The following is a 19392-nucleotide window of genomic DNA, read 5'->3' as shown; positions in this document are numbered from 1 at the left end:
TCATCGGTCCATCACGTCGCCGTACTCCGTCCTGATCGTCGCCCTCGGCCGCGCGCGTCCCGCCCGCTCGCGCTCCCGCCTCGCCGCCAACTCGCTCGCGTCGAACATCTCCGGCGTCGGCCTCGACTCCTCCCCGAGAAACGGCGAGATCGCGCCCGCCCGATCCACCCGACGCTTCGCCCACTCCGCCGCCTTTAACCGCCGCTCCCTCGTCCCACCCCTCTCCCTCCCCCTCGCGCCCGAGGCGCCGCCGCCGCGGCCTTGCCCGGTGTCCGACGTGTCCGACACGTGTCCGACGGTGGCCCACGCGTCGCCGCCGCGCATCCCCGCCGCGGCGAGCGCGTCGAAACCGACGAAGCCGTCGCCGGACGCCGACGCGAACGCCGACGTGGATGCTGACGTGGATGCTGACGTGGATGTCGACGTGGACGTCTTCGGTTCTTCGGAGAGGTCCACGACGGGCGGGGACGGTCGCCGCTCGCGCGCGCGCACGCGCCGCGACGCTTCGGCCTCGGCGGCGGCGCGAATGATCTCCGCCCTTGTCGACGTCGTCGCTCCTCCTCCCTTTCGCCCGTCGCCGCCGCCCGCCCCGAATCCGCCTCCCACTTCGCCCCCCGCGGCGTCGCCGACTGCCACGCGCCCCGTCGCGTTCGGAACCTTGGCCAACATCGGGTCGAGGGGCGCTGACCTTCGCACCGCGTCAGTCGCCAACTCGCCCAGCCTGGAGTCTTCGAGTCGGACGATCCGCTCCAGGCATGCGCGCGCGGCGGACCTCGCGCCGTAGAAGGCGCCCGTGACGCCGAACGATACCGCGGCGATGTATCTCCCGACCGGTTGCGTCTTGAACGCCGGGAGCGTCTTGAGCAACGCGTTGGTTCCCGCCCCCGTTAGGTACCCGGCGACGACGGCTCTGGACTGCATCTGTTCCTCGCATCGCCTCAGCGCGTCCCTCTCGTCCCGCGTGAGCTCGTGCCGCTCGCTGCGAATGGCGACGAGGAGCTCGAGGAAGACGCTCGGGACGTCGGCGCGCGACGGGTCCGCGGCGGGTCGTCCCCGAGGGAGGGCGCGGGAGGTCCCTGCGTACGACGTCGACGTCAGCGCCGGCTCGTGCGCGGCGGGCGGATCGGCGTCACCGCGGCGGTCGAAACCCTCGAGAGGTGAGGGCGCCGCCGACGCGATGGCGTCCCCGTACGTCATCGCGTCGCCCTCGTCCGTGGTATCCGGGGTGGACGCGGGCGCCGAAACCCGCGCGGGGTGGGTTGTGAACCCGCGCCGAGGCGAGATAAACTTGGGCGAAAAGTGGAGGAAAAAAAAGTGGCACCGTCCGAGAAGGTGTCCGGGAGGGGCATGCAGAAGCAACTCGCCTCCTCGCGGGGGCGGAGAGACGGCGGCGTCGTGAGCAGTCGCTGTGTGTGATTACTATTCAGAGGACCGGTCGAAGCCCACCGCGTCCCCGAGAGCTAAGCTGTAATGTAAACACGCCCAGTGGGCGTCCCCCCCCTCAAATAACCTCCTCCCGTTTCGCCTGTTTCGTCGCCCCAGTTTACAACCCAAGCCCGCGGGCTGGGAAAAAAATGACCCCCCGTCTCAGTCTCATCATCCATCCGAGGGCTACCTCGCCCCCGCGAGCACCGCGTTCCGCGTCGTGCTCCTCGCGCTCATCAACCTCGCCACCGCCGGGACGTCGTCCGTGCACAGGTACCCCACCCCGAGGTCCACCTGCCTCTCCACCAACGCCAAATCCGTGTTCGGTCCCCCGTACGACCCCAACATCAAACCCGCGGCTCGAACGCGCGTCGGCACGGTGGGATCGTTACGTAAAACGTCCGCGCGGATGACGAGTCCCACGAGGTCCGCGTCCAGCGCCGTCTTGATCCCAGCCTCCACGGAACACCTTCTCACGTCGTCCTGCCCGGGCTGGCAGTTGGTGATGAACATCACCGGGTACAAGCCCTGCAGCGCTCGCATGTGAGTCGCGGCGTCGGGGTCGAAGGTGCTAAACGCGACCCTCCGGCGAGGGTGCGACTTGCACACCGCGAGCGTCGCCCTGAGTTCCATGATCATCCTCGCCGGGTCCACCTTCTTACCCCCGGGGAAGTCTTCGGGGGTGCCGAACTTGAGCTCCAGGGAGAATCCGAGGTCGTCGGGCGCGACGGACATGAGCTCGTCCAGCGTCGGGATCTCATCCTCCACGTCCATGATCCACGGCGCGGGCTCGGGGGTGCCCGCGAACTTGCGGTAGATGACGACGGGCTCCTCGGTCTCGGTGATGGGGCGGACGCTCTTGGAAATCCGCGCGCGCTCGCCGCACTCCTCCTCGGACAGGTAGCCGCCCTGGGAGGAGTCCGAAACGTACCCGGTGGACTTTTCGTCCTCGTCCGCGGGTGCGGAATATTCCAATTCGGAGCCCGGGCGGGACCTGGTGGCCTTCACCGCGCGCGTGTCGCCGATCTTGGCCGCCTCCGCCGTGGCGATGGCCGCGCGCGACAGCTTCTTGAGCTGCTCGATGGTGAGGTCGCGAATCGCCGAGTTTTCAACCTCGCCGTCGCCTCGCCTGACGCTGATGAAGTCGTCGTGCCACAGCACGGGCACGCCATCTTTGGTCACCTGCACGTCGAACTCGGACCAGTCCGCTCCGAAGTCGTGCGCGGCGATGATCGACGCGACGGTGTTCTCGCGGATGCCCTTGCCGGGCTTGAGGTTCATGCCGAGCCCACGGTGCGCGACGACGGCGCAACCCGACTCCTCGAACAGCCCCGGGATCTGCGAGGCGACGTCGGGCACGTCGGGGGGCTCTACGTGCTCTTCGGAATCAGTGCTCCGGTCCGGGCTCGCGGGGGGGGTGATGTTCGCCAGGGCGGAGGACACCGCCGACAGCGAGCGATGGTGCGAGTGCGCGTGCCTGAGAATGCGAGCCCTGGGCTCGCGCCTAAGTATGGAAACCGGGTGGTTAACCATCGCGACCGTGAGGGCCGAGGCCATCCGCGTGCCGCGCAGTGACCTAGAATGCCGGGCTGACACGCCGCAAAACCGCGTGAAAGCTGCAGATTGTTTTCGGGCCCGCGGTTTACGTTTTCCGAAAGTTTGATGACTGCTACGCATACGCCAAAAAATACGGTTTGCGCCAAAAAACATCAGATTCTCAACACCACCGAAGGAAATATTACGTCGATCCTACGTGGAATTCGTAACGCACGTGTTGGATTGGTCAGCCGGGCTGACTGGACGGAACGAGAGATCGTGAGGAGTCCCCAAACACACTGATTCCTAGTCAGATGGAATATCCCTCTGCGGGTTCCTTCTTTGGTGACCTTTTTTTCGGACGCGTTTTCCAACTGCGAAAAGAAAGGAATCTTTTCCTCGGTTCCTTTCCCAGAGTTTGTGTCCAGCCAACGGCTCGATCGGTCGATGGAGGCAGCTCCCACAGAACACCTCGCTCGATGGAGGGGCGTCGTCCTGTCGGAGGACGACGGGGTTGGGTTCTGTGGGCGGTCCTCTCGGCGGTCCTGTGCCCGTTGACCGCGTTAGCCGGGTCAGCCGGGTCGACATCCGCGACCGTGGTCGTCGAACCGAGGCCGACGGTGGACGTCGACGGGTACGTCGAGTGGACCGACGCGGTGCGCGCGACGCTCAGGCGCCGAGCGCCGGGACTGCGAAATGCCGGGACAAGGAGCGACGTCCGCGGCTCGGGCGACTCGGGTTCGGCGGCGGCGTCCGCGTCGTCGACGACGACGCGTCCCAGAGTCGTGGTGGTTCCCGACCCGCCGAGGATCGCGTGCGACGAGCGCGGATGCGGCGGGGGCGCGTGCAACCGCGAGCTGGGCGCGTGCCGATGCCCGCTCTCGCTGGACGGTGCGCGCTGCGAGACGTTCGCACCCGCGCGATGCGACGAGGACCCGGCGTCGCCCCGCGAGCTCGTCGGGGTCGAGTACAAGTCGAGGTGCGCGGGGGAGTGCGACCTCACCGCCGCCAAGTGTCGATGCGGCCGGGGCGTCGCGCACTTGGGCCGGGGAGATTTGAGAAACGCGCATCCCGATTGGAAGACCCCCGACGACGTCGCCCCCAACGGCACCGCGTACGCCGGGCCGTACGCCCCGACGGACGCCCCGATGAGCAAATTCCCGGAACGGCCCATGCAGGGATGCTACTACGAGGGCATCGCGACGCAACGGACGTGGCACGCAAAACTCGACTGGGATCGAGCGGCGGGTGGAAAACCGAATGACTTTTGGCGGCCGCGAGACGACCCGGGTCCGCGCTCGGACTGGTGCGCGTGGGAGCCCGGACACCCCGGGGTCGACCCCGTCGTCAAGTGCCGGTGCTTCGACGGGTACGTCGGCGTCGGGTGTCAGACGATCGTCAAGCAGTTCTGCCTCAACGACTGCGCCGGCGCGGGGAAGTGCGAGCACGGGCGATGTAAATGCGACGAAGGGTTCTTCGGAGCGGATTGCTCGCAGAGGGACGGCGGGGGTCTGGTACCCACGGGCGCCGGGCACGGGTACGCGGCCGGGGGTTCGGACGATCCGAGACGCGCGGGGTTCGTCCCCGACGGGGGCGCGAGGCGGCGGCACCATCTCCACGCGGCGTCGGCCGGGTTGTTGGGCAGCGGCGCAGCCGGGGGCGGCGCAGCCGTGGGCGGCGCGGCTGGCGGCGACGCGAGCGCGACGCGGCGGACGCACGCGCGGAGACCGCTCATTTACGTGTACGACCTCCTTCCAAAGTTCACCACCGCGCAGCTGCAGCACCGGCAGGACGTCAGAAAGTGCGTGACGCGGTTCGCCGAGGAAGGTAACGCGACGAGGTTCGAGGATAACCTCTACGGCGCCGAGGTTGCGCTGCACGAGCTCTTGCTGGATTCCCCGCACCGCACGGACAACCCGGAGATCGCCGACTTCTTCTTCGTCCCGATGTACCACTTCTGCTTTATCTCGCGGCTGCAGCAGCCCACGCCCGGGCACTCGCAGCAGCTGTTCTCGCGGACCAGGGGCGTCGGCTGCGACTTACGGGGGTCGCACGTCGACGCGGCGTTTCAGCACCTCTTCGTTCCGGTGCTCGAACACCTGCGTCGCGACTACCCGTGGTGGAACCGAACCGACGGCGCGGATCACATCGTCCCGTTCCTTCACGACGAGGGCGCGTGCTACGCCCCGCGCGAGTTCGGCGACGCCACTTTGTTAGTGCACTGGGGCAGGAGAGACGCGGATCCGGAATCGTGCACGGGGTTCGGGTCCCACGACTGGGGCGATCGAACACGGGACGAGACGCACGCGTCTTGCGTCGTCAAACGCGCGGCGATGCTCGCGGGGCACCCGCGCGGAAAAGGCGTTTGCTACAGGCGCGGTAAGGACGTGGTCATCCCCCCGTGGAGGACGCCGAGGCAGTTTTTAGAGTCGCCGTTGCTGGCGGCGGCGGCGCGGGGCGCCGAGGAGGCCAAACGGACCGCGTCGCCGACGTTCGAGGAGGCGCTCGAAAAAACCGCGGGTGCTGCTGACGTGGAGGCCCATGTGGCTGACGTGGAGGCCCACGCCGCGCGCGCCATGCACCGCGCGTCCGTCGAGGCTACGATTCGTTACGCTCGAACGACTTCACGCGACGGACCGTTTTTTTTGTTCCGGGGGAGCATCCGTCCGAACAACCCGGCGCACTCTCGCGGGACGCGGCAGGAGGCGTTTCGCTTCTACGGACCGGGCAAGGCCAAGTCGTCCCCCGACGTCATCGTCGACGAGGGAGCGCAGACGTACAGGCAGGAACTGGCGAGCGCCACGTTCTGCGGCGTGTTCCAGGGCGACGGTTGGAGCGCTCGATTCGAAGACGCCGTGTTGAACGGTTGCGTCCCCGTGGTGGTCATGGACGACGTGGACGTGGCGTGGGAGGGGTACCTGGACGTCGACGCCATCGCCGTGCGTCACCCGAGCCGCGAGATGCATTCACTCGTCGAGACGCTTCGCGCGATTCCTCCGGAGACGATCGCGAAGATGAGAGTCGCGGGCGCGAGGGCGTGGCACAGGTTCGCGTGGCTCGGGTACTTCGCGGCGGAGCGCGAGCGCGAGCGCGCGGGGCTCGTCAAGTTGGACGACAGGTTCCGAGATTTAGAGACGTTGGGGAAGATCGCGGGGGTGCACGGCGCGGACGCCTTCGAGACGCTCTTGCAGGTGCTCAGGCACAAACTCGTGGAGCGAGAGTTGGCGGTTAAATAGCACGAGTGGGTATCCCGTCATAGACGAGCACGAGTGATTAGACGAGCACTCGTATGAAAATTATTCCTGATCAGGTCCGAATTGTGAATTGTTGTGTATTCTGGAAATGATTCACATTTTTACCCGGTGAGAAATGTGTGACGATTTATGGTTACCGGAAAACCTGGGAATTGCTCCGTTTGAACCGCGATCTGGATCTGACCTGCGCGCAGAAGCCCTCGGCGCGGAGTGCGCGTGACACGAACGTCCGCGCTCGTCTCGACGCACCGCGTTCGCGTCCTCGTTCGCGTTCGCTTTCCTCCCACTCAAAGGCGGGCGGTCGCTCGGCAGCGTTCCGGGTGCACGGGTCGAGGTACGGACCGGAGCGATGGGAGCTAACCAGTCCGGCCTCGGGGGACCGGGCGGGCCGGGCGGGGGGCCCGGCGAGGAGAAGAAGAAGGAGAAGAAGAAGTGGCAGCCGCCCCCGCCGCCGCAGCGCGTGGGCAAGAAGCTGAAGAAGAAGGGAATCGACGGCGCGACCCGCCTGCCGGACGTCGCGCCCGCGTCCAAGTGCCTCCTCCGCAAGCTCAAGCTGGAGCGGGTCAAGGACTGGCTTCTCATGGAGGAGGAGTTCGTGACGAACCAGGAGCGGATCAAGCCGCACACGGAGCGCGCCGCGGACGATCAGAGCAAGGTGGACGAGCTGCGCGGCTCCCCGATGTCCGTCGGAAACCTCGAGGAGATCATCGACGACAAGTACGCGCCCGCACGCGTCCGCCCCCGTCCCCGTCTCGAGCCTCGCACCGACCCAGATCTGGGACCCCGATCCCTATCCCGCAGCCACCGCTGGCGAGATTTCTTCATGTTTTCTTTCCTCGACCCGCGCGAGTGCTGACCCCGACCCCGTCCACCTCCCATCCACGCAGTCACTGCATCGTCTCGTCCAGCAGCGGCCCGGAGTATTACGTCTCCATCATGTCCTTCGTCGACAAGTCCCAGCTCGAGCCCGGGTGCTCCGTCCTCCTGCACAACAAGACCAACGCGGTGGTTGGCGTCCTCGCAGACGACGTGGACCCGATGGTCTCCGTCATGAAGGTGGACAAGGCACCGCTCGAGTCGTACGCCGACGTGGGCGGCCTGGAGGAACAGATCCAGGAGATCAAAGAGGCGGTCGAACTGCCCCTCACCCACCCGGAGCTGTACGAGGACATCGGCATCAAGCCCCCCAAGGGCGTGATCCTCTACGGCGAGCCGGGCACCGGGAAGACTCTGCTGGCCAAGGCTGTGGCCAACTCCACGTCCGCGTCGTTCCTTCGCGTCGTCGGATCCGAGCTCATCCAGAAGTACCTCGGCGACGGGCCCAAGCTGGTGCGAGAGCTGTTCAGGGTCGCCGAGGACATGTCCCCGTCCATCGTCTTCATCGACGAGATTGACGCCATCGGCACCAAGCGATACGACTCGAACAGCGGCGGCGAGAAGGAGATTCAGCGCACGATGATCGAGCTCCTGACCCAGATGGACGGGTTCGAGGCCAGGGGCGACGTTAAGGTGATCATGGCGACGAACAAGATCGAAACCCTGGACCCCGCGCTCCTCCGCCCCGGTCGCATCGATCGCAAGATTGAGTTTCCGCTGCCGGACGTCAAGACGAAGAGGCACATCTTCGGGATCCACACGTCGCGGATGAACCTCTCCGAGGACGTCAACATGGAGGAGTTTGTCATGGCGAAGGATGAGCTCTCGGGCGCGGACATTAAGGCGCTGTGCACGGAGGCTGGTCTGCTCGCGCTGAGGGAGCGCCGGATGCAGGTGACGCACGACGATTTCTCCAAGGCTAAGGAGAAGGTGCTCTACAAGAAGAAGGAGGGCGTGCCCGAGGGGATGTTCATGTAGGCGACGATTGCTTAAACCGACCGCGCCGCGTCCTCCGCGGAACGGGCGGTGTCATTCGAATCGACGTTAAGATTCGTCACATCTCGCGCCAGCGCTCGCGCGCGTCCCAGGGTTGCGGTCTCCGCTTAACTAACCCCCCCCCCGTCACGGCTCGTCACAGCTCCCGCGCCAGTCGTTCCATCTCTCGATAATCGAGCGCGCCCGTCGACCGCCCATCCTCCACGCACCGCACCGCGGCGCTCGCCAGCGTGTCCACCGTCACGGGCCGATCCACGAACGGCAACCCGAGCAGGTTCCCCAGGTAAAACGCCCCCACCGCGGGCATCGCCGCGGGCTTGTCGAGGCAGTAGACCAGGCTCGGTCTAAGGCACGCGGCTCGAACCTCCCCGGCGTCGGTCATCTCCCTCAGCCGCGCCTCCACCGCCCTCTTGGCGATGAGGTAGTCCTCGAGCCAAGCCACCGGCGCCTTGAACGTCCACCTCGCCTCGGCGGCGGACACGAACACGAACGGCACGGGCGCCTTACTCGTCGTACCTCCCGTCCCGCCCCCGCCAGCTGTGTCAGCGTTTGGCACAGCTGTGCACAGCCGAGCTGCGGCGTCTGCGGCGTTGAGCGCGGTGACCCTGGTGACGTCGTCGTACGTGGCGCCCGGCGAGGGTTTCGATCCGCTGCCGGACGCGAGCGCGTTGATGTCTGACGCGAGGAGCATCCCCACGGCGTGGATGCACGCGACGAACCCGCCCTCGCCGAGGACCGTCGCGATCGTGTCCGGCTGAACGCAGTCGCCCTTTCGCCAGTCGACGCGATTCCACACGCCGTCGGGATACCGGTGCGGGTCTCCCGGCGGATCGCCCCTCCTCGAGATGGACACGACGTCGTACCCGGACGACAGCGCGCGCTCGCATATCTTGCTCCCGATGAACCCCGTCCCTCCGAGCACGAGCAGCTTGCCCTTCGTCCCTCCAGAGCCAGCTGTGTCCCTCGCCGCGTTGTTTACTCTCAGAGCCAGCTGACGTGGCGCCCCCATCGGACGCTTTGCGACGCGCTCGGAGAGCGCGGGACGCGCGACGCGCGGATTCGCGAGCGCCGCGACGGACATGGTCGATGTCGTTTGCGTGAGCGTGAGCGTGAGGGGGTTCGTTCGCGGCGCCGGCGGCGTGAGACCGCGCGTCACACGGGTGCCGGAGCGGGTACCTGTGTCCGGAACTTTAACCGCGCCAAGGTCTTCCCGTCGATCGCAGCAGAGGTTTCAAGGGCGCCCTTCCAGATCTGAGGCACAATCGGCGCCGCGAACCGCCGGACTCGGCGATGGCGTCCGAGTTGGAGGCGCTGAAGCGCGAGCTCCACGCGCTCAAGGGCGAGCAGCATGACTTGCACCAGCGGAAGTCGGCGAACCGGCATCCCCGGGGCGGACCGCACGGCGACAGGGGATCGGGCGGCGGGCGGTTTCAGATCGGACCGAATCGCGAGGATCGCGACGACCGCCGCGCGGGCAAGCGCCAACGGACCTCCCTCGACGGCGACGGCGACGTGAACGGCGACGGCGGCGCGCCGGCCCCGCCGGGCGCCTACGCGTCCGCCCCCAGCGTCGACACGCGCCCGAAGGACGCGCCGGGCATAGCCAAGGACGAGGGCGAGAAGCGGCGCGGGCGGCGGATGCTCGCGGGACTGCTCGGCACGCTCAAGCGGCACCGCGACGAGGAGAAGGCGGTGGCCGCGGTGACGGCGCAGCGCCGCTCCGTCATCGAGCAGGCCGAGACCAAGGCCCGGGAGGTGAGCGAGAAGCTCAGGCAGGAGTCGTTCGCGTCGAACGCCCTTCGCAGGGCGCGGGATCACAGGCGAACCGCCGAGATCGATCTGAGGGTGGCCGAGAAGGAGCTGGAGGTCAAACGCGCGGCGCGTCTCGAGAAGGATGCCAAAACCGCGGGATGCGCGCGCACCAGCAAGGAATGCGGCCGCCCCAGGGTCTTCTACAGGCCCAAGGCGCACACGAAGGACACCGAGGCCGCCGTCGAGGTCACCGCGAAGGAGGTGGCCGAGGAGTTTGACAAGACAATCGCAAACTCGGAGGAGAAGGTGGAGCGGCTCAAGCGTGCGCTGCAGGAGGCGACCAGGGAGCTGGAGGAGGCGGAGGCGAACGCGCCGGAGGATGCCGGCGACGACGACGAGAACGAAGGGGGGAACGAAGGGAGGAACGACGCGAACGGGCGAGCGCCGATTGACGACGACGCGGCGCCCGAGGAGGGGGAGGTTGACGCGAGCGGAAGCGACGGCCGCGGGGAACGAAGCGACGGAGACGAGGACATGGGCGACCTCGAGGAGGGCCCGGATCCGGAGGGGCTCGAGGACATGCTCGCGGGGAAGTGAGCGAACGGCGGTTCGTGAGAGAACGAGGCGCGGTTTGTTTTCGTGAGAGTAGTCGCGCCGCTCGCGCTTAATTTCTGGAGTACACTTAAATCAAGTCAGCACTTGATTATCCTGATGACGTCCCGGTTGTGCGCGCTGAGACCCCGCGCCTCGAGGTCGCCGTCCAGGCCGTCCCCCCAAGCGTTCACCGGCGCGTCGTCCCCCCACGCGCTCGTCTTCGTCACCGGGTTCGGCTTGGGCTTTGGCCGCCAGCCGACGACGAACTCGCCGTGCGATTCCTTCAGGTACAGGCACAGGCGCGACGGAACGTTCGCGTCGCGAAGCGCGAGGTGAAACTCGGCGGACTCGAACCACGGCACGGTGTGATCCGCGCACCCGGCGAGGAGGTACGTCGGCGGGAAGCATCCCGGCGCGTTCGTCCCGGACAGCGCGGCGATGGCGGACGCGTCGGGAGCCGACGAAGACGCATCGTTCGGTCCGGGTCCGTCAGTTCCGGGAGAGCTTCCGGATAGCCTCCAGAACCCGGACATCCGCGCGGCGTCGTCGCCGGCGAGCGCGCCGGGGGGCGGGCCGGGTACCGGCGTCACCGTGTGTGACGTCGCGGCGGAGTCTTTCGATTTGTTCGATCCCCGAGTCGCGTCCGCGTCGTCGGCGGCTCCGTCGTCTGATTTTTTTTCCAAATCCACGAGCCGAGCCTCGGCGACGGCGGCGGCTTCCTCGACGATGTCCGCGACGGGGACGCACAAGTCGCCGTCGCCGTCCGTGTCCATGACCATGCTCATCGGCGCCCATTCGATGTGGTGCTCCTTCTTCTTCGTCGCGGCGATCGACGCGGCCAACTCGGCGGCGGCGGCCGACTCGGCGGCTTCGGCTCGCTCTCGCTCCTTCCTTCGCTCCTCGGCGTCGGCGTCGGCGCAAATCTGGAACGCCGGATTCGATCCCACGACCTCCGCGTTCGCCCTCAGCACCCTCAGCGGCGAGCACCGCTCGAAGTTACCCGCGCCTCCCATGCACCGGCCCATCGTGCTCACGAGCGCCACCCCGCGGCTGTCCTCGTAGTCGTAGTGTCGAGCGACGTCGTACACGCCGCACAGGCCGACGTAGCACTTGGGCTGGCGCCGGTCAACCGTAACGCCCGTAACGTCCTTCGACGCCGTGACGTCCGAAGTGACCCCACACCTGTGGAGGAGCGCCATGGAGCATATGTGCGCCCCCGCGCTGTGCCCGAGCAAGGTGACGCGGTCGGCGTCGCCGCCGTACCTGTCGACGTTGTCGAGGGTCCACGTGATTGCGTCGGAGACCTCGCGCCACATGGTGTCGGCGCGAGCCTTGGGGAAGAGGGTGTACGTGGCGACGCACGTCACCACGCCCTCTTCCGCGAGCCTGGACGCCATGGGCGCGAACTGCCACTTCTCGCCCACCGCCCACACGCCGCCGTGCACGAAGAGAGCCACCGGGAGCTTGTCATCGTCGGCGGGCGGATCCCGCGGGGTGGCGGTGGTCGACTCGGAGACGGTCTCGGAGACGGTCTCGGAGACGGCGCGCGCGGCGTCGTCGATGGACACGCCGCCCGGTAGGTAAATGTCCATGACCGCGCGCGGCGCGTCCGCGTACCGGACGTCGCGCGCGATGCTGACGCCGTCCCTCCCCGCGGGGGCCCGCGCGTCGGGCAGCGACCTGTGCGTGCGCATCGCTCGGATGCCGTAGGGGACCATCTTCAGGACGCCGGTGAACTCGTCGAGCACGATCTTGGCGAGCTGCCCCGCGCGGCGCATCTTGCCCTCGCGCGTGGGAACCGCCGCGAGGTCCTGGGTGGGATCGGGGCAGGGACGGAAGGGGAGGGCGCGGTCGGCGACGCATTCTTTGACGGGCGGTTCCCTCTGAACGCGGGGGGGAAGGGTCGGGAACGCGCGGGAAACGGAGCGGAAACGCGCGCGGCGGGGCGAACGCGCACCGCCGGGATAGCTTTGAGGCCCTCGATGAAACTCATCGCTCGCGGCGGTGTCCTATGCCGCGAGTCCAAAGGTGCGCAGGCGGGTGTGCCGCGGCGCGGAGGAATAAAATTGTTCGCCAGCTCAGCGCTCACCTGCTCACAGCACGTCACTCTGCTCTCGGGCTCTTCTGAGCTCTGCTTTTCACCACGCCGTTCCCGCCCGCTCTTCCGCCACTCTACCGCCCCGCCCGCGGGCTATGAGTCAGTTCGGACCCCGTCCCGGCCCGGGCGGCAAGCGACGGGGATTCTCCAAGGAGACGGAGGCCTTCCTCAGGGGTGAGACGCCCGCCCCGACCGCGAACTACGAACCATCCCCGCGCGACGAGAACTCAGCCCTTCAGGGTCAACGACCGTTTTGCCCCGCCCGGTTTTCCATGAACCGTCCAATCCGCTGAGCCGCTGACGTCGAACGACACCCACCCGCGCGCTACGCGCAGAGACGTTGGAGGCGAGCGGCGCGTCCAGGCGAACCGTGGCGGGCCTCCTCGCCACCGGTTCGGTGGCAGCCGCGCCTCCAAAGGCGCCTGGATTTCATCGCAGGAACCCGGGAGGCGTCGTCGTCCCAGTCGTGGGCAGACGTCGACCAGATCACGCGCCGCCGGATCGGTTCGCGTCCGGGATACGCACCAAGGAGGCGATCGCGGCGGCGAACCCGCGCGCGCCGGAGCCGTGGACGGGCCGAGGCGTCCCGCGGGGGCGCGATAACGACGCGGAAAAGGCGCGGCTGCAGCGGCGGATGGAGCTTCACGGGAAGGAGACGTTGCCGCCGCCGCGAAGGCTCTCGGAGATGGCCCGCGATGGGCGAACGCTCGAGCCGACACCGCCGAGGCGGAAGACGCGAGTGCAGGAGATGGAGGAGATGTTCTCCGCGATCGTGGGCGAGATTGAGGAGCGGGAGGAGTTCTTGGCGGAGATGCGGGAGCTGGGCAGGGCGGAGCGATACGAGCGAGAGATTGCGGCGGAGGTGGCGGCGAGGGTGAATCAGCTCAAGGGGCTGGACGAGGCGCTGAGGTCGGCGTCCGGTCTGTCGTGACGTCGGCGTGGGTGCGTGGTCCCACATTCGATGATGTTCTGGTAATAATATTTCTGAGCAGCGTGCCTAAACGAACAAACTAAGGAGCCTCCCGGACGGACGGTCTTTCCCGCCGATCTCCCCGGGAATGTACACGGGTTTACACCCTTAACCCAGCCAAACCCCTCGAACCACCAACCAACCCCCTCGATCGAACCAACCCCACCTCTCGGGCGACCGAGACAAAAAAAGAATCATCCATCTCGCATCTCCGACTCGTCTCCGATCACGCGGTGGCGTCGTTCGCGGCCTCCTTCTTCGCGAGACGCTCCGCGGTTTTCCTCTTCTCCCTCTCGAAGATCTCCTTCTGCAACTCCTTCGCCGCCGCGAGCTTGGACAGGAGGCCCTTGTACATGCCGAGATCCCCGTTCACCTTCTTGAGCTTGAGCCCCGCGGCGTCGGCGAGCTTCTCGAGCGCGGCGGGCTCCGTGGCGCCGCCCAGCTCCAGCATGCGGAAGAGTCCGATTGCGTCGTAGCGCGAGTACGCAAACTTGTTCGCCTCGCCGTTGGACTTGATCTCCGCGAGGACCGGGGACGCGAGGAGCGCGTCGACGCCGCCAGCCTCCTTGGCGAACTTGGCGAGCTCCGCCGCGTCCTTCCTGCACTTCTCGGGATCTTCGCCGAGCGCCTCGACGAAGCAGTCGAAGATCTTAGCCTTCTCCTCGTCCGACGGGAAGCCCTCGAAGAGCTGGTCGTACACGGACACGAATCCGAGGGAGGAGAGCTTGGAGTAGCTGTACCTGGTGCTGTACCGGACGAAGTGCTGGTTCGCGAGGAGCTCGTTGACGGCGACGGACCAGATGGACGGGATCGGGTAAGGGTACGACTCCACGAACTTGCGCTTGGTGTCGGCCAAGGTCACCGCTGTTTGAGTTAAAAGAGGAAGGGGACGGGGGGGGTCAGACGATGTTGTTCGTCGAAGGAGTGGTGTCGCGTGGGGTGCGAGCGGGCGCACGCGGGGGGAGGCACGGATGTGAGCCGGGGCGGCCAGATCGGGGCGCCGGGAAAAAGGCGTGAAAAAAGGTGCGATGGAATGCTCCTCGGCGACGACGCGGCGCGCGGGATCGCGCGCGCGGAGGGCGCGACGCGATGCGGGGGCGGCGATGGAGGGCGCCCGTCGATCACGCAGCTCGATCCCGCGCCCGATCGGGATCCAAAACGAGCAGAGACGCGCGGTGGAGCGCGCACCGTTGAGGTCGACGGCGGCCTGGATGGCGAGGGCGCGCCTGTTGTGGGCCCTGGGAGCGACGGTCGCGGCGCGCTTGTTGAAGCGCTGGCCGCGGACGGCGGGCGCCACGCGGCAGGTCGCGGCGGATGCAGAGATGCAAGACATCTTCGTTCTTTGTTTCCAAAAGTGGGTCCTTCGCTGCGGTGTGCGGCGTCGGTGTGGGTGGACGGCAGCGCGACCCTTTTCGCCTTCACCTGTGGATAGCTGCCAATCGCAGGATCGGCCACGTCATCATTTCCTGACGCCACCCTTCCCTCACTGGTCCCTCACTGTTCGCCATACGATTTTTTCCTTTTCCTTTAGGTTAGCGTTTCGGAAATGGGTCTTTTTTTTAATGACAAAAACGGACTCGCTCGAAAAACGGCCACTCGCAGCCGATACCTTCGCTAACGGAACCCGCCGTCGGGATGCGGCGTCGGCCCGCTGGGATAGAACGGCCTGGGAGATCCCGGCGGCGACCTCGCCAGCGACGACGGCGGCGCCCCAGTCTCGTACGTCCCCGGAGACTGGAGCATCGACGCGTACGAATCCAACACGTGGCGATTTGCGCGATCATCCGTGGGGGGAGGCGCCAGGGGCCCCGACTGCCAGCCCCCTCGCGAGAGCCCGTCCGTTCGCCTCGGCGACGTCGCGCCGGGGGTCCCTCCCTCTTCGGGCGATCGCGAGCGCGCCGCCGCCTCGAGCGCGCGGACCGCGTCCGCGTCGAGAGAACCTCGCGTCTTCGCCATCGCTCGCGGCGACGCGGAAGGCGTCACGCCCCCTAAACCCGCCCTCGCGGCGGCCCTCGCCGCGCTGTGCTGCCCGGGGACGTACCCGCCGGGCACGGACGAGTAGTCGGGAAGCGAACCGGCGCGGGGCGAAACGGGAGGCGACGGGGACGGCGACGGCGAACGGTGGGCGACGCGTCGTCGGCTCGAGTGGGCACCCCCCGAGCCGCCGTGTCCGTGTCCGTGTCCGTGTCCGTACCCGCGTCCGGCCGCCTCCTCCGCGGCGAGCGCGAGCGGGTCGTCGTCGTCGTGGTGGCGTCCGCTCGGCGTCCGATCGGCGCCTTTACGCGCGAGGGTGAGACGCTTGGGGACGACCCTCGGGGGCGTGCGAGATCGCCCGCGAGGTTCCCCTCCCGTTGGCCGGCCTTCCTCCCGTCGCGGCGAGGTCGCCGGTGACCTGGAGCGCGCCATGCGCTCGACGTGCGCCGCCATCGCGCGGTTCAGCCGCTCGGGGCTCGGGCTCGACGGCTTCCGGACGGCTTCCGGACGGCTTCCGGACGACGATCGATCTCTCCCATCTCCGCCGTACGAAGACGCCCTCGGGTCGAGGTAATCGCGCCACGGCTCCCGCCGCCCGCCGTCCGTACCCGCGTACCCCTCGGCGCCCCCTAGGTTACCCTCGTCTCCCCGCGTCCCTCTCAGCAGCGTGTCCAGCTCGCCGTACAGCGCGTCGAACAGCCTGTCCGCCCTGGCGGACGCCCCGGGGGGCACGGCGCGTCTCAGCTGCGAGGCGACGTCGCGGAGTTCGAGCTCCGACTGGATCGCGTCGTAGTCGCCTCGCGTCGCGAAGTCGCTCGCGGCGGAGTTTATCGTCGTTTTAGTACCCCCCGGCCTGCCCACGCGCCTGGCCTGCTCGAGCTCGTCCACCCGGTTCTCGTACGCGCGCATCTTGCGCCCGCGGCGCTCCACCTCGGCGGCGAGCTGCGCGTTATCTTCCCGCAACCCGCTCTCCCTCGCTCGAGCGAGCGCGGCGTCCCTCTGCGATTCCTCGCGCCTGGCCTCGCTCCTCGCCGCGGAGAGCTGCGAGCGCTGGAGCTCCGCTCGCAGCGCGACGATCTGCCGCTCGTGCGCCTGGAGGCGACGGATCTGGTCGTCGTGCTGCCTGGAGTGCAGGTCCATCAGCCGCTCGCGCCGCCGGAGCTCCGACAAAGTTCGCTCGAGCTCGTCCACCCTCTCTTCGCTCTTTCGCAGCGCGCGTTTCAGCGCCCCGACGCGCCTCTGGACGTCCGCGCTGGCGTTGAGAACGCGCGACGCCTCGTCACCGCCCGTGTCCACGTCCCCTTGCGTGGCCACGTGCGCCAAGAACGCCTCCTCCCGCAGCCTGGCGCACTCGCGGTCCAGGGCGTCGATGTCCATCTCGTACCGGGCGAAAATCTCGGCGTAATCGGTGCCGTCCTCCATGGCGCGGACGCGAGCCTTCGCCTCCACGCTCGAGCGCGCGGCGTCCGCGGCGGCAGCCTCGGCGGCCACCACGCGTTCGGCGGCGTCGTGCGCCACGGCGGCGGCTTTTTCTTCCGCCTTTAAACGAGCCGACTCCTCGGCGTGCAACATACCCAGCAAAGCGTCGTACCGCCGCCGCTGCTCCTCAACCTCCAAACGCAGAGCCTCGGGGTTCGTGGGTATCGGACCGCGGCTGGGCGGCGGCGGGCGCGGCTTGGGGTCCTCCGCCGCGATCGGGACGTTCTCTTTCTCGTCAAAGTAACGGTCGTGGGCGTCTTTGGCGTCTGAATCGTCGGGCCACCTCACGCGGCGATTGCCGACGTATTTTCCCGGGCTCGTCGGCGGGGTCCGCCTCAGCCTGCGCTCGTCCCTCTGCGCGTCGTCCGGCGCGCGCCCCGTTCCCTCGCGCCGGGCTCGCGTTTGATCTTCGCCCCCTGTAGCCGCGACATTCACCGCCCCTTCGCGACGGCCGTGGTCGACGGCGGCGTACATCGCGGTGAACTCGTCTTTCAGCGCGGCGAGTCTGGCGCCGAGCTCCGCCGAGGACTCCCCCCGCCCGTCGTCCCCGTCCCCGTCGCGATCGATCGACGACGTCGTCACCGACTCGTCCGCCGGTCGAAACGACTCGGGCACGTCCTCCATGAATTCCCGCATGAGGTTCGACGGTCGCGTCCTCGGAGGCGTGCGACCGGGCATCAGGCCCGCGGGTATCCTCGCAGCCTTGATCGGGCTCAGGAGGGGCTCGCGAGCACCCGGCGGATCCGAAACGTCGCCAGCACCCGGCGGATCCGAAACGACGCCAGCACCCGGCGGATCCGAAACGACGTCGCCCCACTCCGCTCGCTCCGCCGCTCTCGCCAGCGCCTCCGTCGTCGACACCACCCCCGCGTTCGCGGCGGATACCAGCGCGGCGTCCGCGACCGCGTCGGCCCTCGCGACCGCCTCGCGAAGGGTGGTGAACCTCGACCGCAGCGCCCTTCTGTGCTCCGGAGCGAGGACTCTGCGAACGCACGCGGCGTCGATCCTCGCGCATCTCTGCGCGACTCGCAGGGTGTTGAGCGTGTCCAGGTGGTCGTCGGGCAGGGGCGACACCGTGCACAGCATGAAGGTCCTCGCGCCCGACGCCATGAGGGGCGCGAGGGTTTGAGTGAGCCGCGAATCCCGCGCCCCGCGCACGGCTCGCGCGGTGATGGACTCCCTGGCGCCCTCCGAGGAGTCCGGGCCGTCTTTGGGCGCCCGTCTGGAGAGCTCGTCGACCACCCTGGAGAAAGCCAGCAACTGCCTGGCGGCGCCTCGCCTGTCGCGGTCGCCCTCGACGCTCGACCTGTCGGACGAACCGTCGTGCAGCTCCGCCAACCCGAGCGCCCTGGCACCCACGAGGTCGCACACGTGGCACTCGCTCACCACCCCTTCCGGCTCCCTCACCACCGTCAGGCGCACGAACGCGTGCGACCTGTTCGATCGCACTCGAGCCGCCGCGCCCGCCCACGGTCCCGGCGCGACGGACAGACCGTTACCGGGACCGTCACGGGACCCGTCAGATGCCGCCGTCGCACGCATCCGCGGCAGCGTCCAGTTAGCGGACGCTCGGCGGCTGTGCGCGAGGACCGCCTCGGCCTCCTCCGCGGTGGATACCTCCACGGCGCACGCTCGAAACGATTCAAACGATGAGGTTCCGCGATTCGATTCCCCGCCGCCGCCGCTCGGGATATCGCCGTACCTGTCGCCGAGCCCGCTCGCGCTGGACGCCAGCGCGAGGCCACGGGCGTCGCCGGTCGGGTCGAGGAGATCCACGACGCGGCCGTCCGGGGACATCTCCCAGCACGATACGCCGAACCTGTGTCGAACCTCGTCGGCGATTGACTCCGGTGCACCCGCGTGCATCCTGGCATCTTCCGCGAGTCTCCACGCCGCCTCCTCCCTCGCCGCCCGCGTGAACACCAGGCGGAAGAGCCTGGTGATGACGCCGGGTTTGTCGAAGCCGCCGGTTGGCGACGGGTGGACGCCCATGCCGCCGCCGCCGAAGGTCACGTGCGACTTGCCCGTGCCCGATTGTCCGTGCGTCACCACCAGCGCGTCGAAGCCCCGCATGAGCCAGTCGCACACGTCGCGAGCGAGCTCGTCCGGAGCGTCGCCCGAGTCGGACGCGGCGGTCATCCTGTACCGCCGGGGCTCCTGCGAGGTATCGTCGCTCGGGTCCCTCACGGCGACGCCGTCGCCGCCGGGCAGCAACGCGACCGCCGGCACGGGCTCGTCGTCGCCTCTTCTTCCGTCCGTGTGCCGACTCGCACCGCCCACGGTCGCGGAGCGCACGGGCGCGGGGCACACGCTGCAGTAAACCGCGGCGGGCGCGATCGCGGCGTTACCTCCGCCGCCCAAGGAGCGCAACTCCGCGTCCAACGCGCGGAGCTCCTCGGAGAGGCCCGCCACCTTCGCCATCGTGGCTGCGGTCGTGC

The 19392-nt window shown here is 68.1% G+C and overlaps 10 protein-coding genes across 10 annotated transcripts; 4 read left to right on the top strand and 6 right to left on the bottom strand.

Moving 5' to 3' along the window:
- Positions 1-1197, bottom strand: MICPUN_57574 (predicted protein; the record flags this gene model as incomplete). The annotated part of the gene is made up of 1 exon (XM_002501201.1): positions 1-1197. The coding sequence occupies one exon, from the start codon at positions 1195-1197 to the stop codon at positions 1-3; it is 1197 nt and encodes a 398-aa protein (XP_002501247.1).
- A 197-nt stretch (positions 1198-1394) lies between these two features.
- MICPUN_93904 (predicted protein) lies at positions 1395-2958 on the bottom strand (the record flags this gene model as incomplete). Its single annotated transcript, XM_002501200.1, has 2 exons — positions 1395-2281; positions 2489-2958. The coding sequence occupies 2 exons, from the start codon at positions 2956-2958 to the stop codon at positions 1612-1614; spliced, it is 1140 nt and encodes a 379-aa protein (XP_002501246.1). The 3' UTR covers positions 1395-1611.
- Positions 2959-3440: 482 nt separating this feature from the next.
- MICPUN_99882 (hypothetical protein) lies at positions 3441-6197 on the top strand (the record flags this gene model as incomplete). Its single annotated transcript, XM_002501575.1, has 1 exon — positions 3441-6197. One exon carries the CDS (start codon positions 3441-3443, stop codon positions 6195-6197), a length of 2757 nt encoding a protein of 918 aa, XP_002501621.1.
- Positions 6198-6564: 367 nt separating this feature from the next.
- Positions 6565-8149, top strand: MICPUN_106840 (predicted protein; the record flags this gene model as incomplete). The annotated part of the gene is made up of 2 exons (XM_002501574.1): positions 6565-6932; positions 7103-8149. The coding sequence occupies 2 exons, from the start codon at positions 6565-6567 to the stop codon at positions 8067-8069; spliced, it is 1335 nt and encodes a 444-aa protein (XP_002501620.1). The 3' UTR covers positions 8070-8149.
- A 74-nt stretch (positions 8150-8223) lies between these two features.
- Positions 8224-9168, bottom strand: MICPUN_57570 (predicted protein; the record flags this gene model as incomplete). Its single annotated transcript, XM_002501199.1, has 1 exon — positions 8224-9168. One exon carries the CDS (start codon positions 9166-9168, stop codon positions 8224-8226), a length of 945 nt encoding a protein of 314 aa, XP_002501245.1.
- Positions 9169-9377: 209 nt separating this feature from the next.
- On the top strand, positions 9378-10436 carry MICPUN_52676 (predicted protein; the record flags this gene model as incomplete). Its single annotated transcript, XM_002501573.1, has 1 exon — positions 9378-10436. The coding sequence occupies one exon, from the start codon at positions 9378-9380 to the stop codon at positions 10434-10436; it is 1059 nt and encodes a 352-aa protein (XP_002501619.1).
- Positions 10437-10531: 95 nt separating this feature from the next.
- On the bottom strand, positions 10532-12211 carry MICPUN_99880 (predicted protein; the record flags this gene model as incomplete). The annotated part of the gene is made up of 1 exon (XM_002501198.1): positions 10532-12211. One exon carries the CDS (start codon positions 12209-12211, stop codon positions 10532-10534), a length of 1680 nt encoding a protein of 559 aa, XP_002501244.1.
- A 415-nt stretch (positions 12212-12626) lies between these two features.
- On the top strand, positions 12627-13462 carry MICPUN_57567 (predicted protein; the record flags this gene model as incomplete). The annotated part of the gene is made up of 2 exons (XM_002501572.1): positions 12627-12705; positions 12867-13462. The coding sequence occupies 2 exons, from the start codon at positions 12627-12629 to the stop codon at positions 13460-13462; spliced, it is 675 nt and encodes a 224-aa protein (XP_002501618.1).
- Positions 13463-13490: 28 nt separating this feature from the next.
- On the bottom strand, positions 13491-14879 carry MICPUN_90454 (predicted protein). The gene is made up of 2 exons (XM_002501197.1): positions 14690-14879; positions 13491-14365 (listed from the first exon to the last, which is right to left on the bottom strand). Exons 1-2 carry the CDS (start codon positions 14832-14834, stop codon positions 13728-13730), a joined length of 783 nt encoding a protein of 260 aa, XP_002501243.1. The 5' UTR covers positions 14835-14879; the 3' UTR covers positions 13491-13727.
- A 236-nt stretch (positions 14880-15115) lies between these two features.
- On the bottom strand, positions 15116-19375 carry MICPUN_57565 (predicted protein; the record flags this gene model as incomplete). The annotated part of the gene is made up of 1 exon (XM_002501196.1): positions 15116-19375. One exon carries the CDS (start codon positions 19373-19375, stop codon positions 15116-15118), a length of 4260 nt encoding a protein of 1419 aa, XP_002501242.1.
- Positions 19376-19392: the final 17 nt, after the last annotated feature.

This window comes from Micromonas commoda, chromosome 4 (assembly GCF_000090985.2).
Source record: "Micromonas commoda chromosome 4, complete sequence".
NCBI classification, from domain to species: Eukaryota; Viridiplantae; Chlorophyta; class Mamiellophyceae; order Mamiellales; family Mamiellaceae; genus Micromonas; species Micromonas commoda.
Note: the sequence above shows the minus strand (reverse complement) of the source record. Positions and strands in the feature narration are given on the sequence as shown.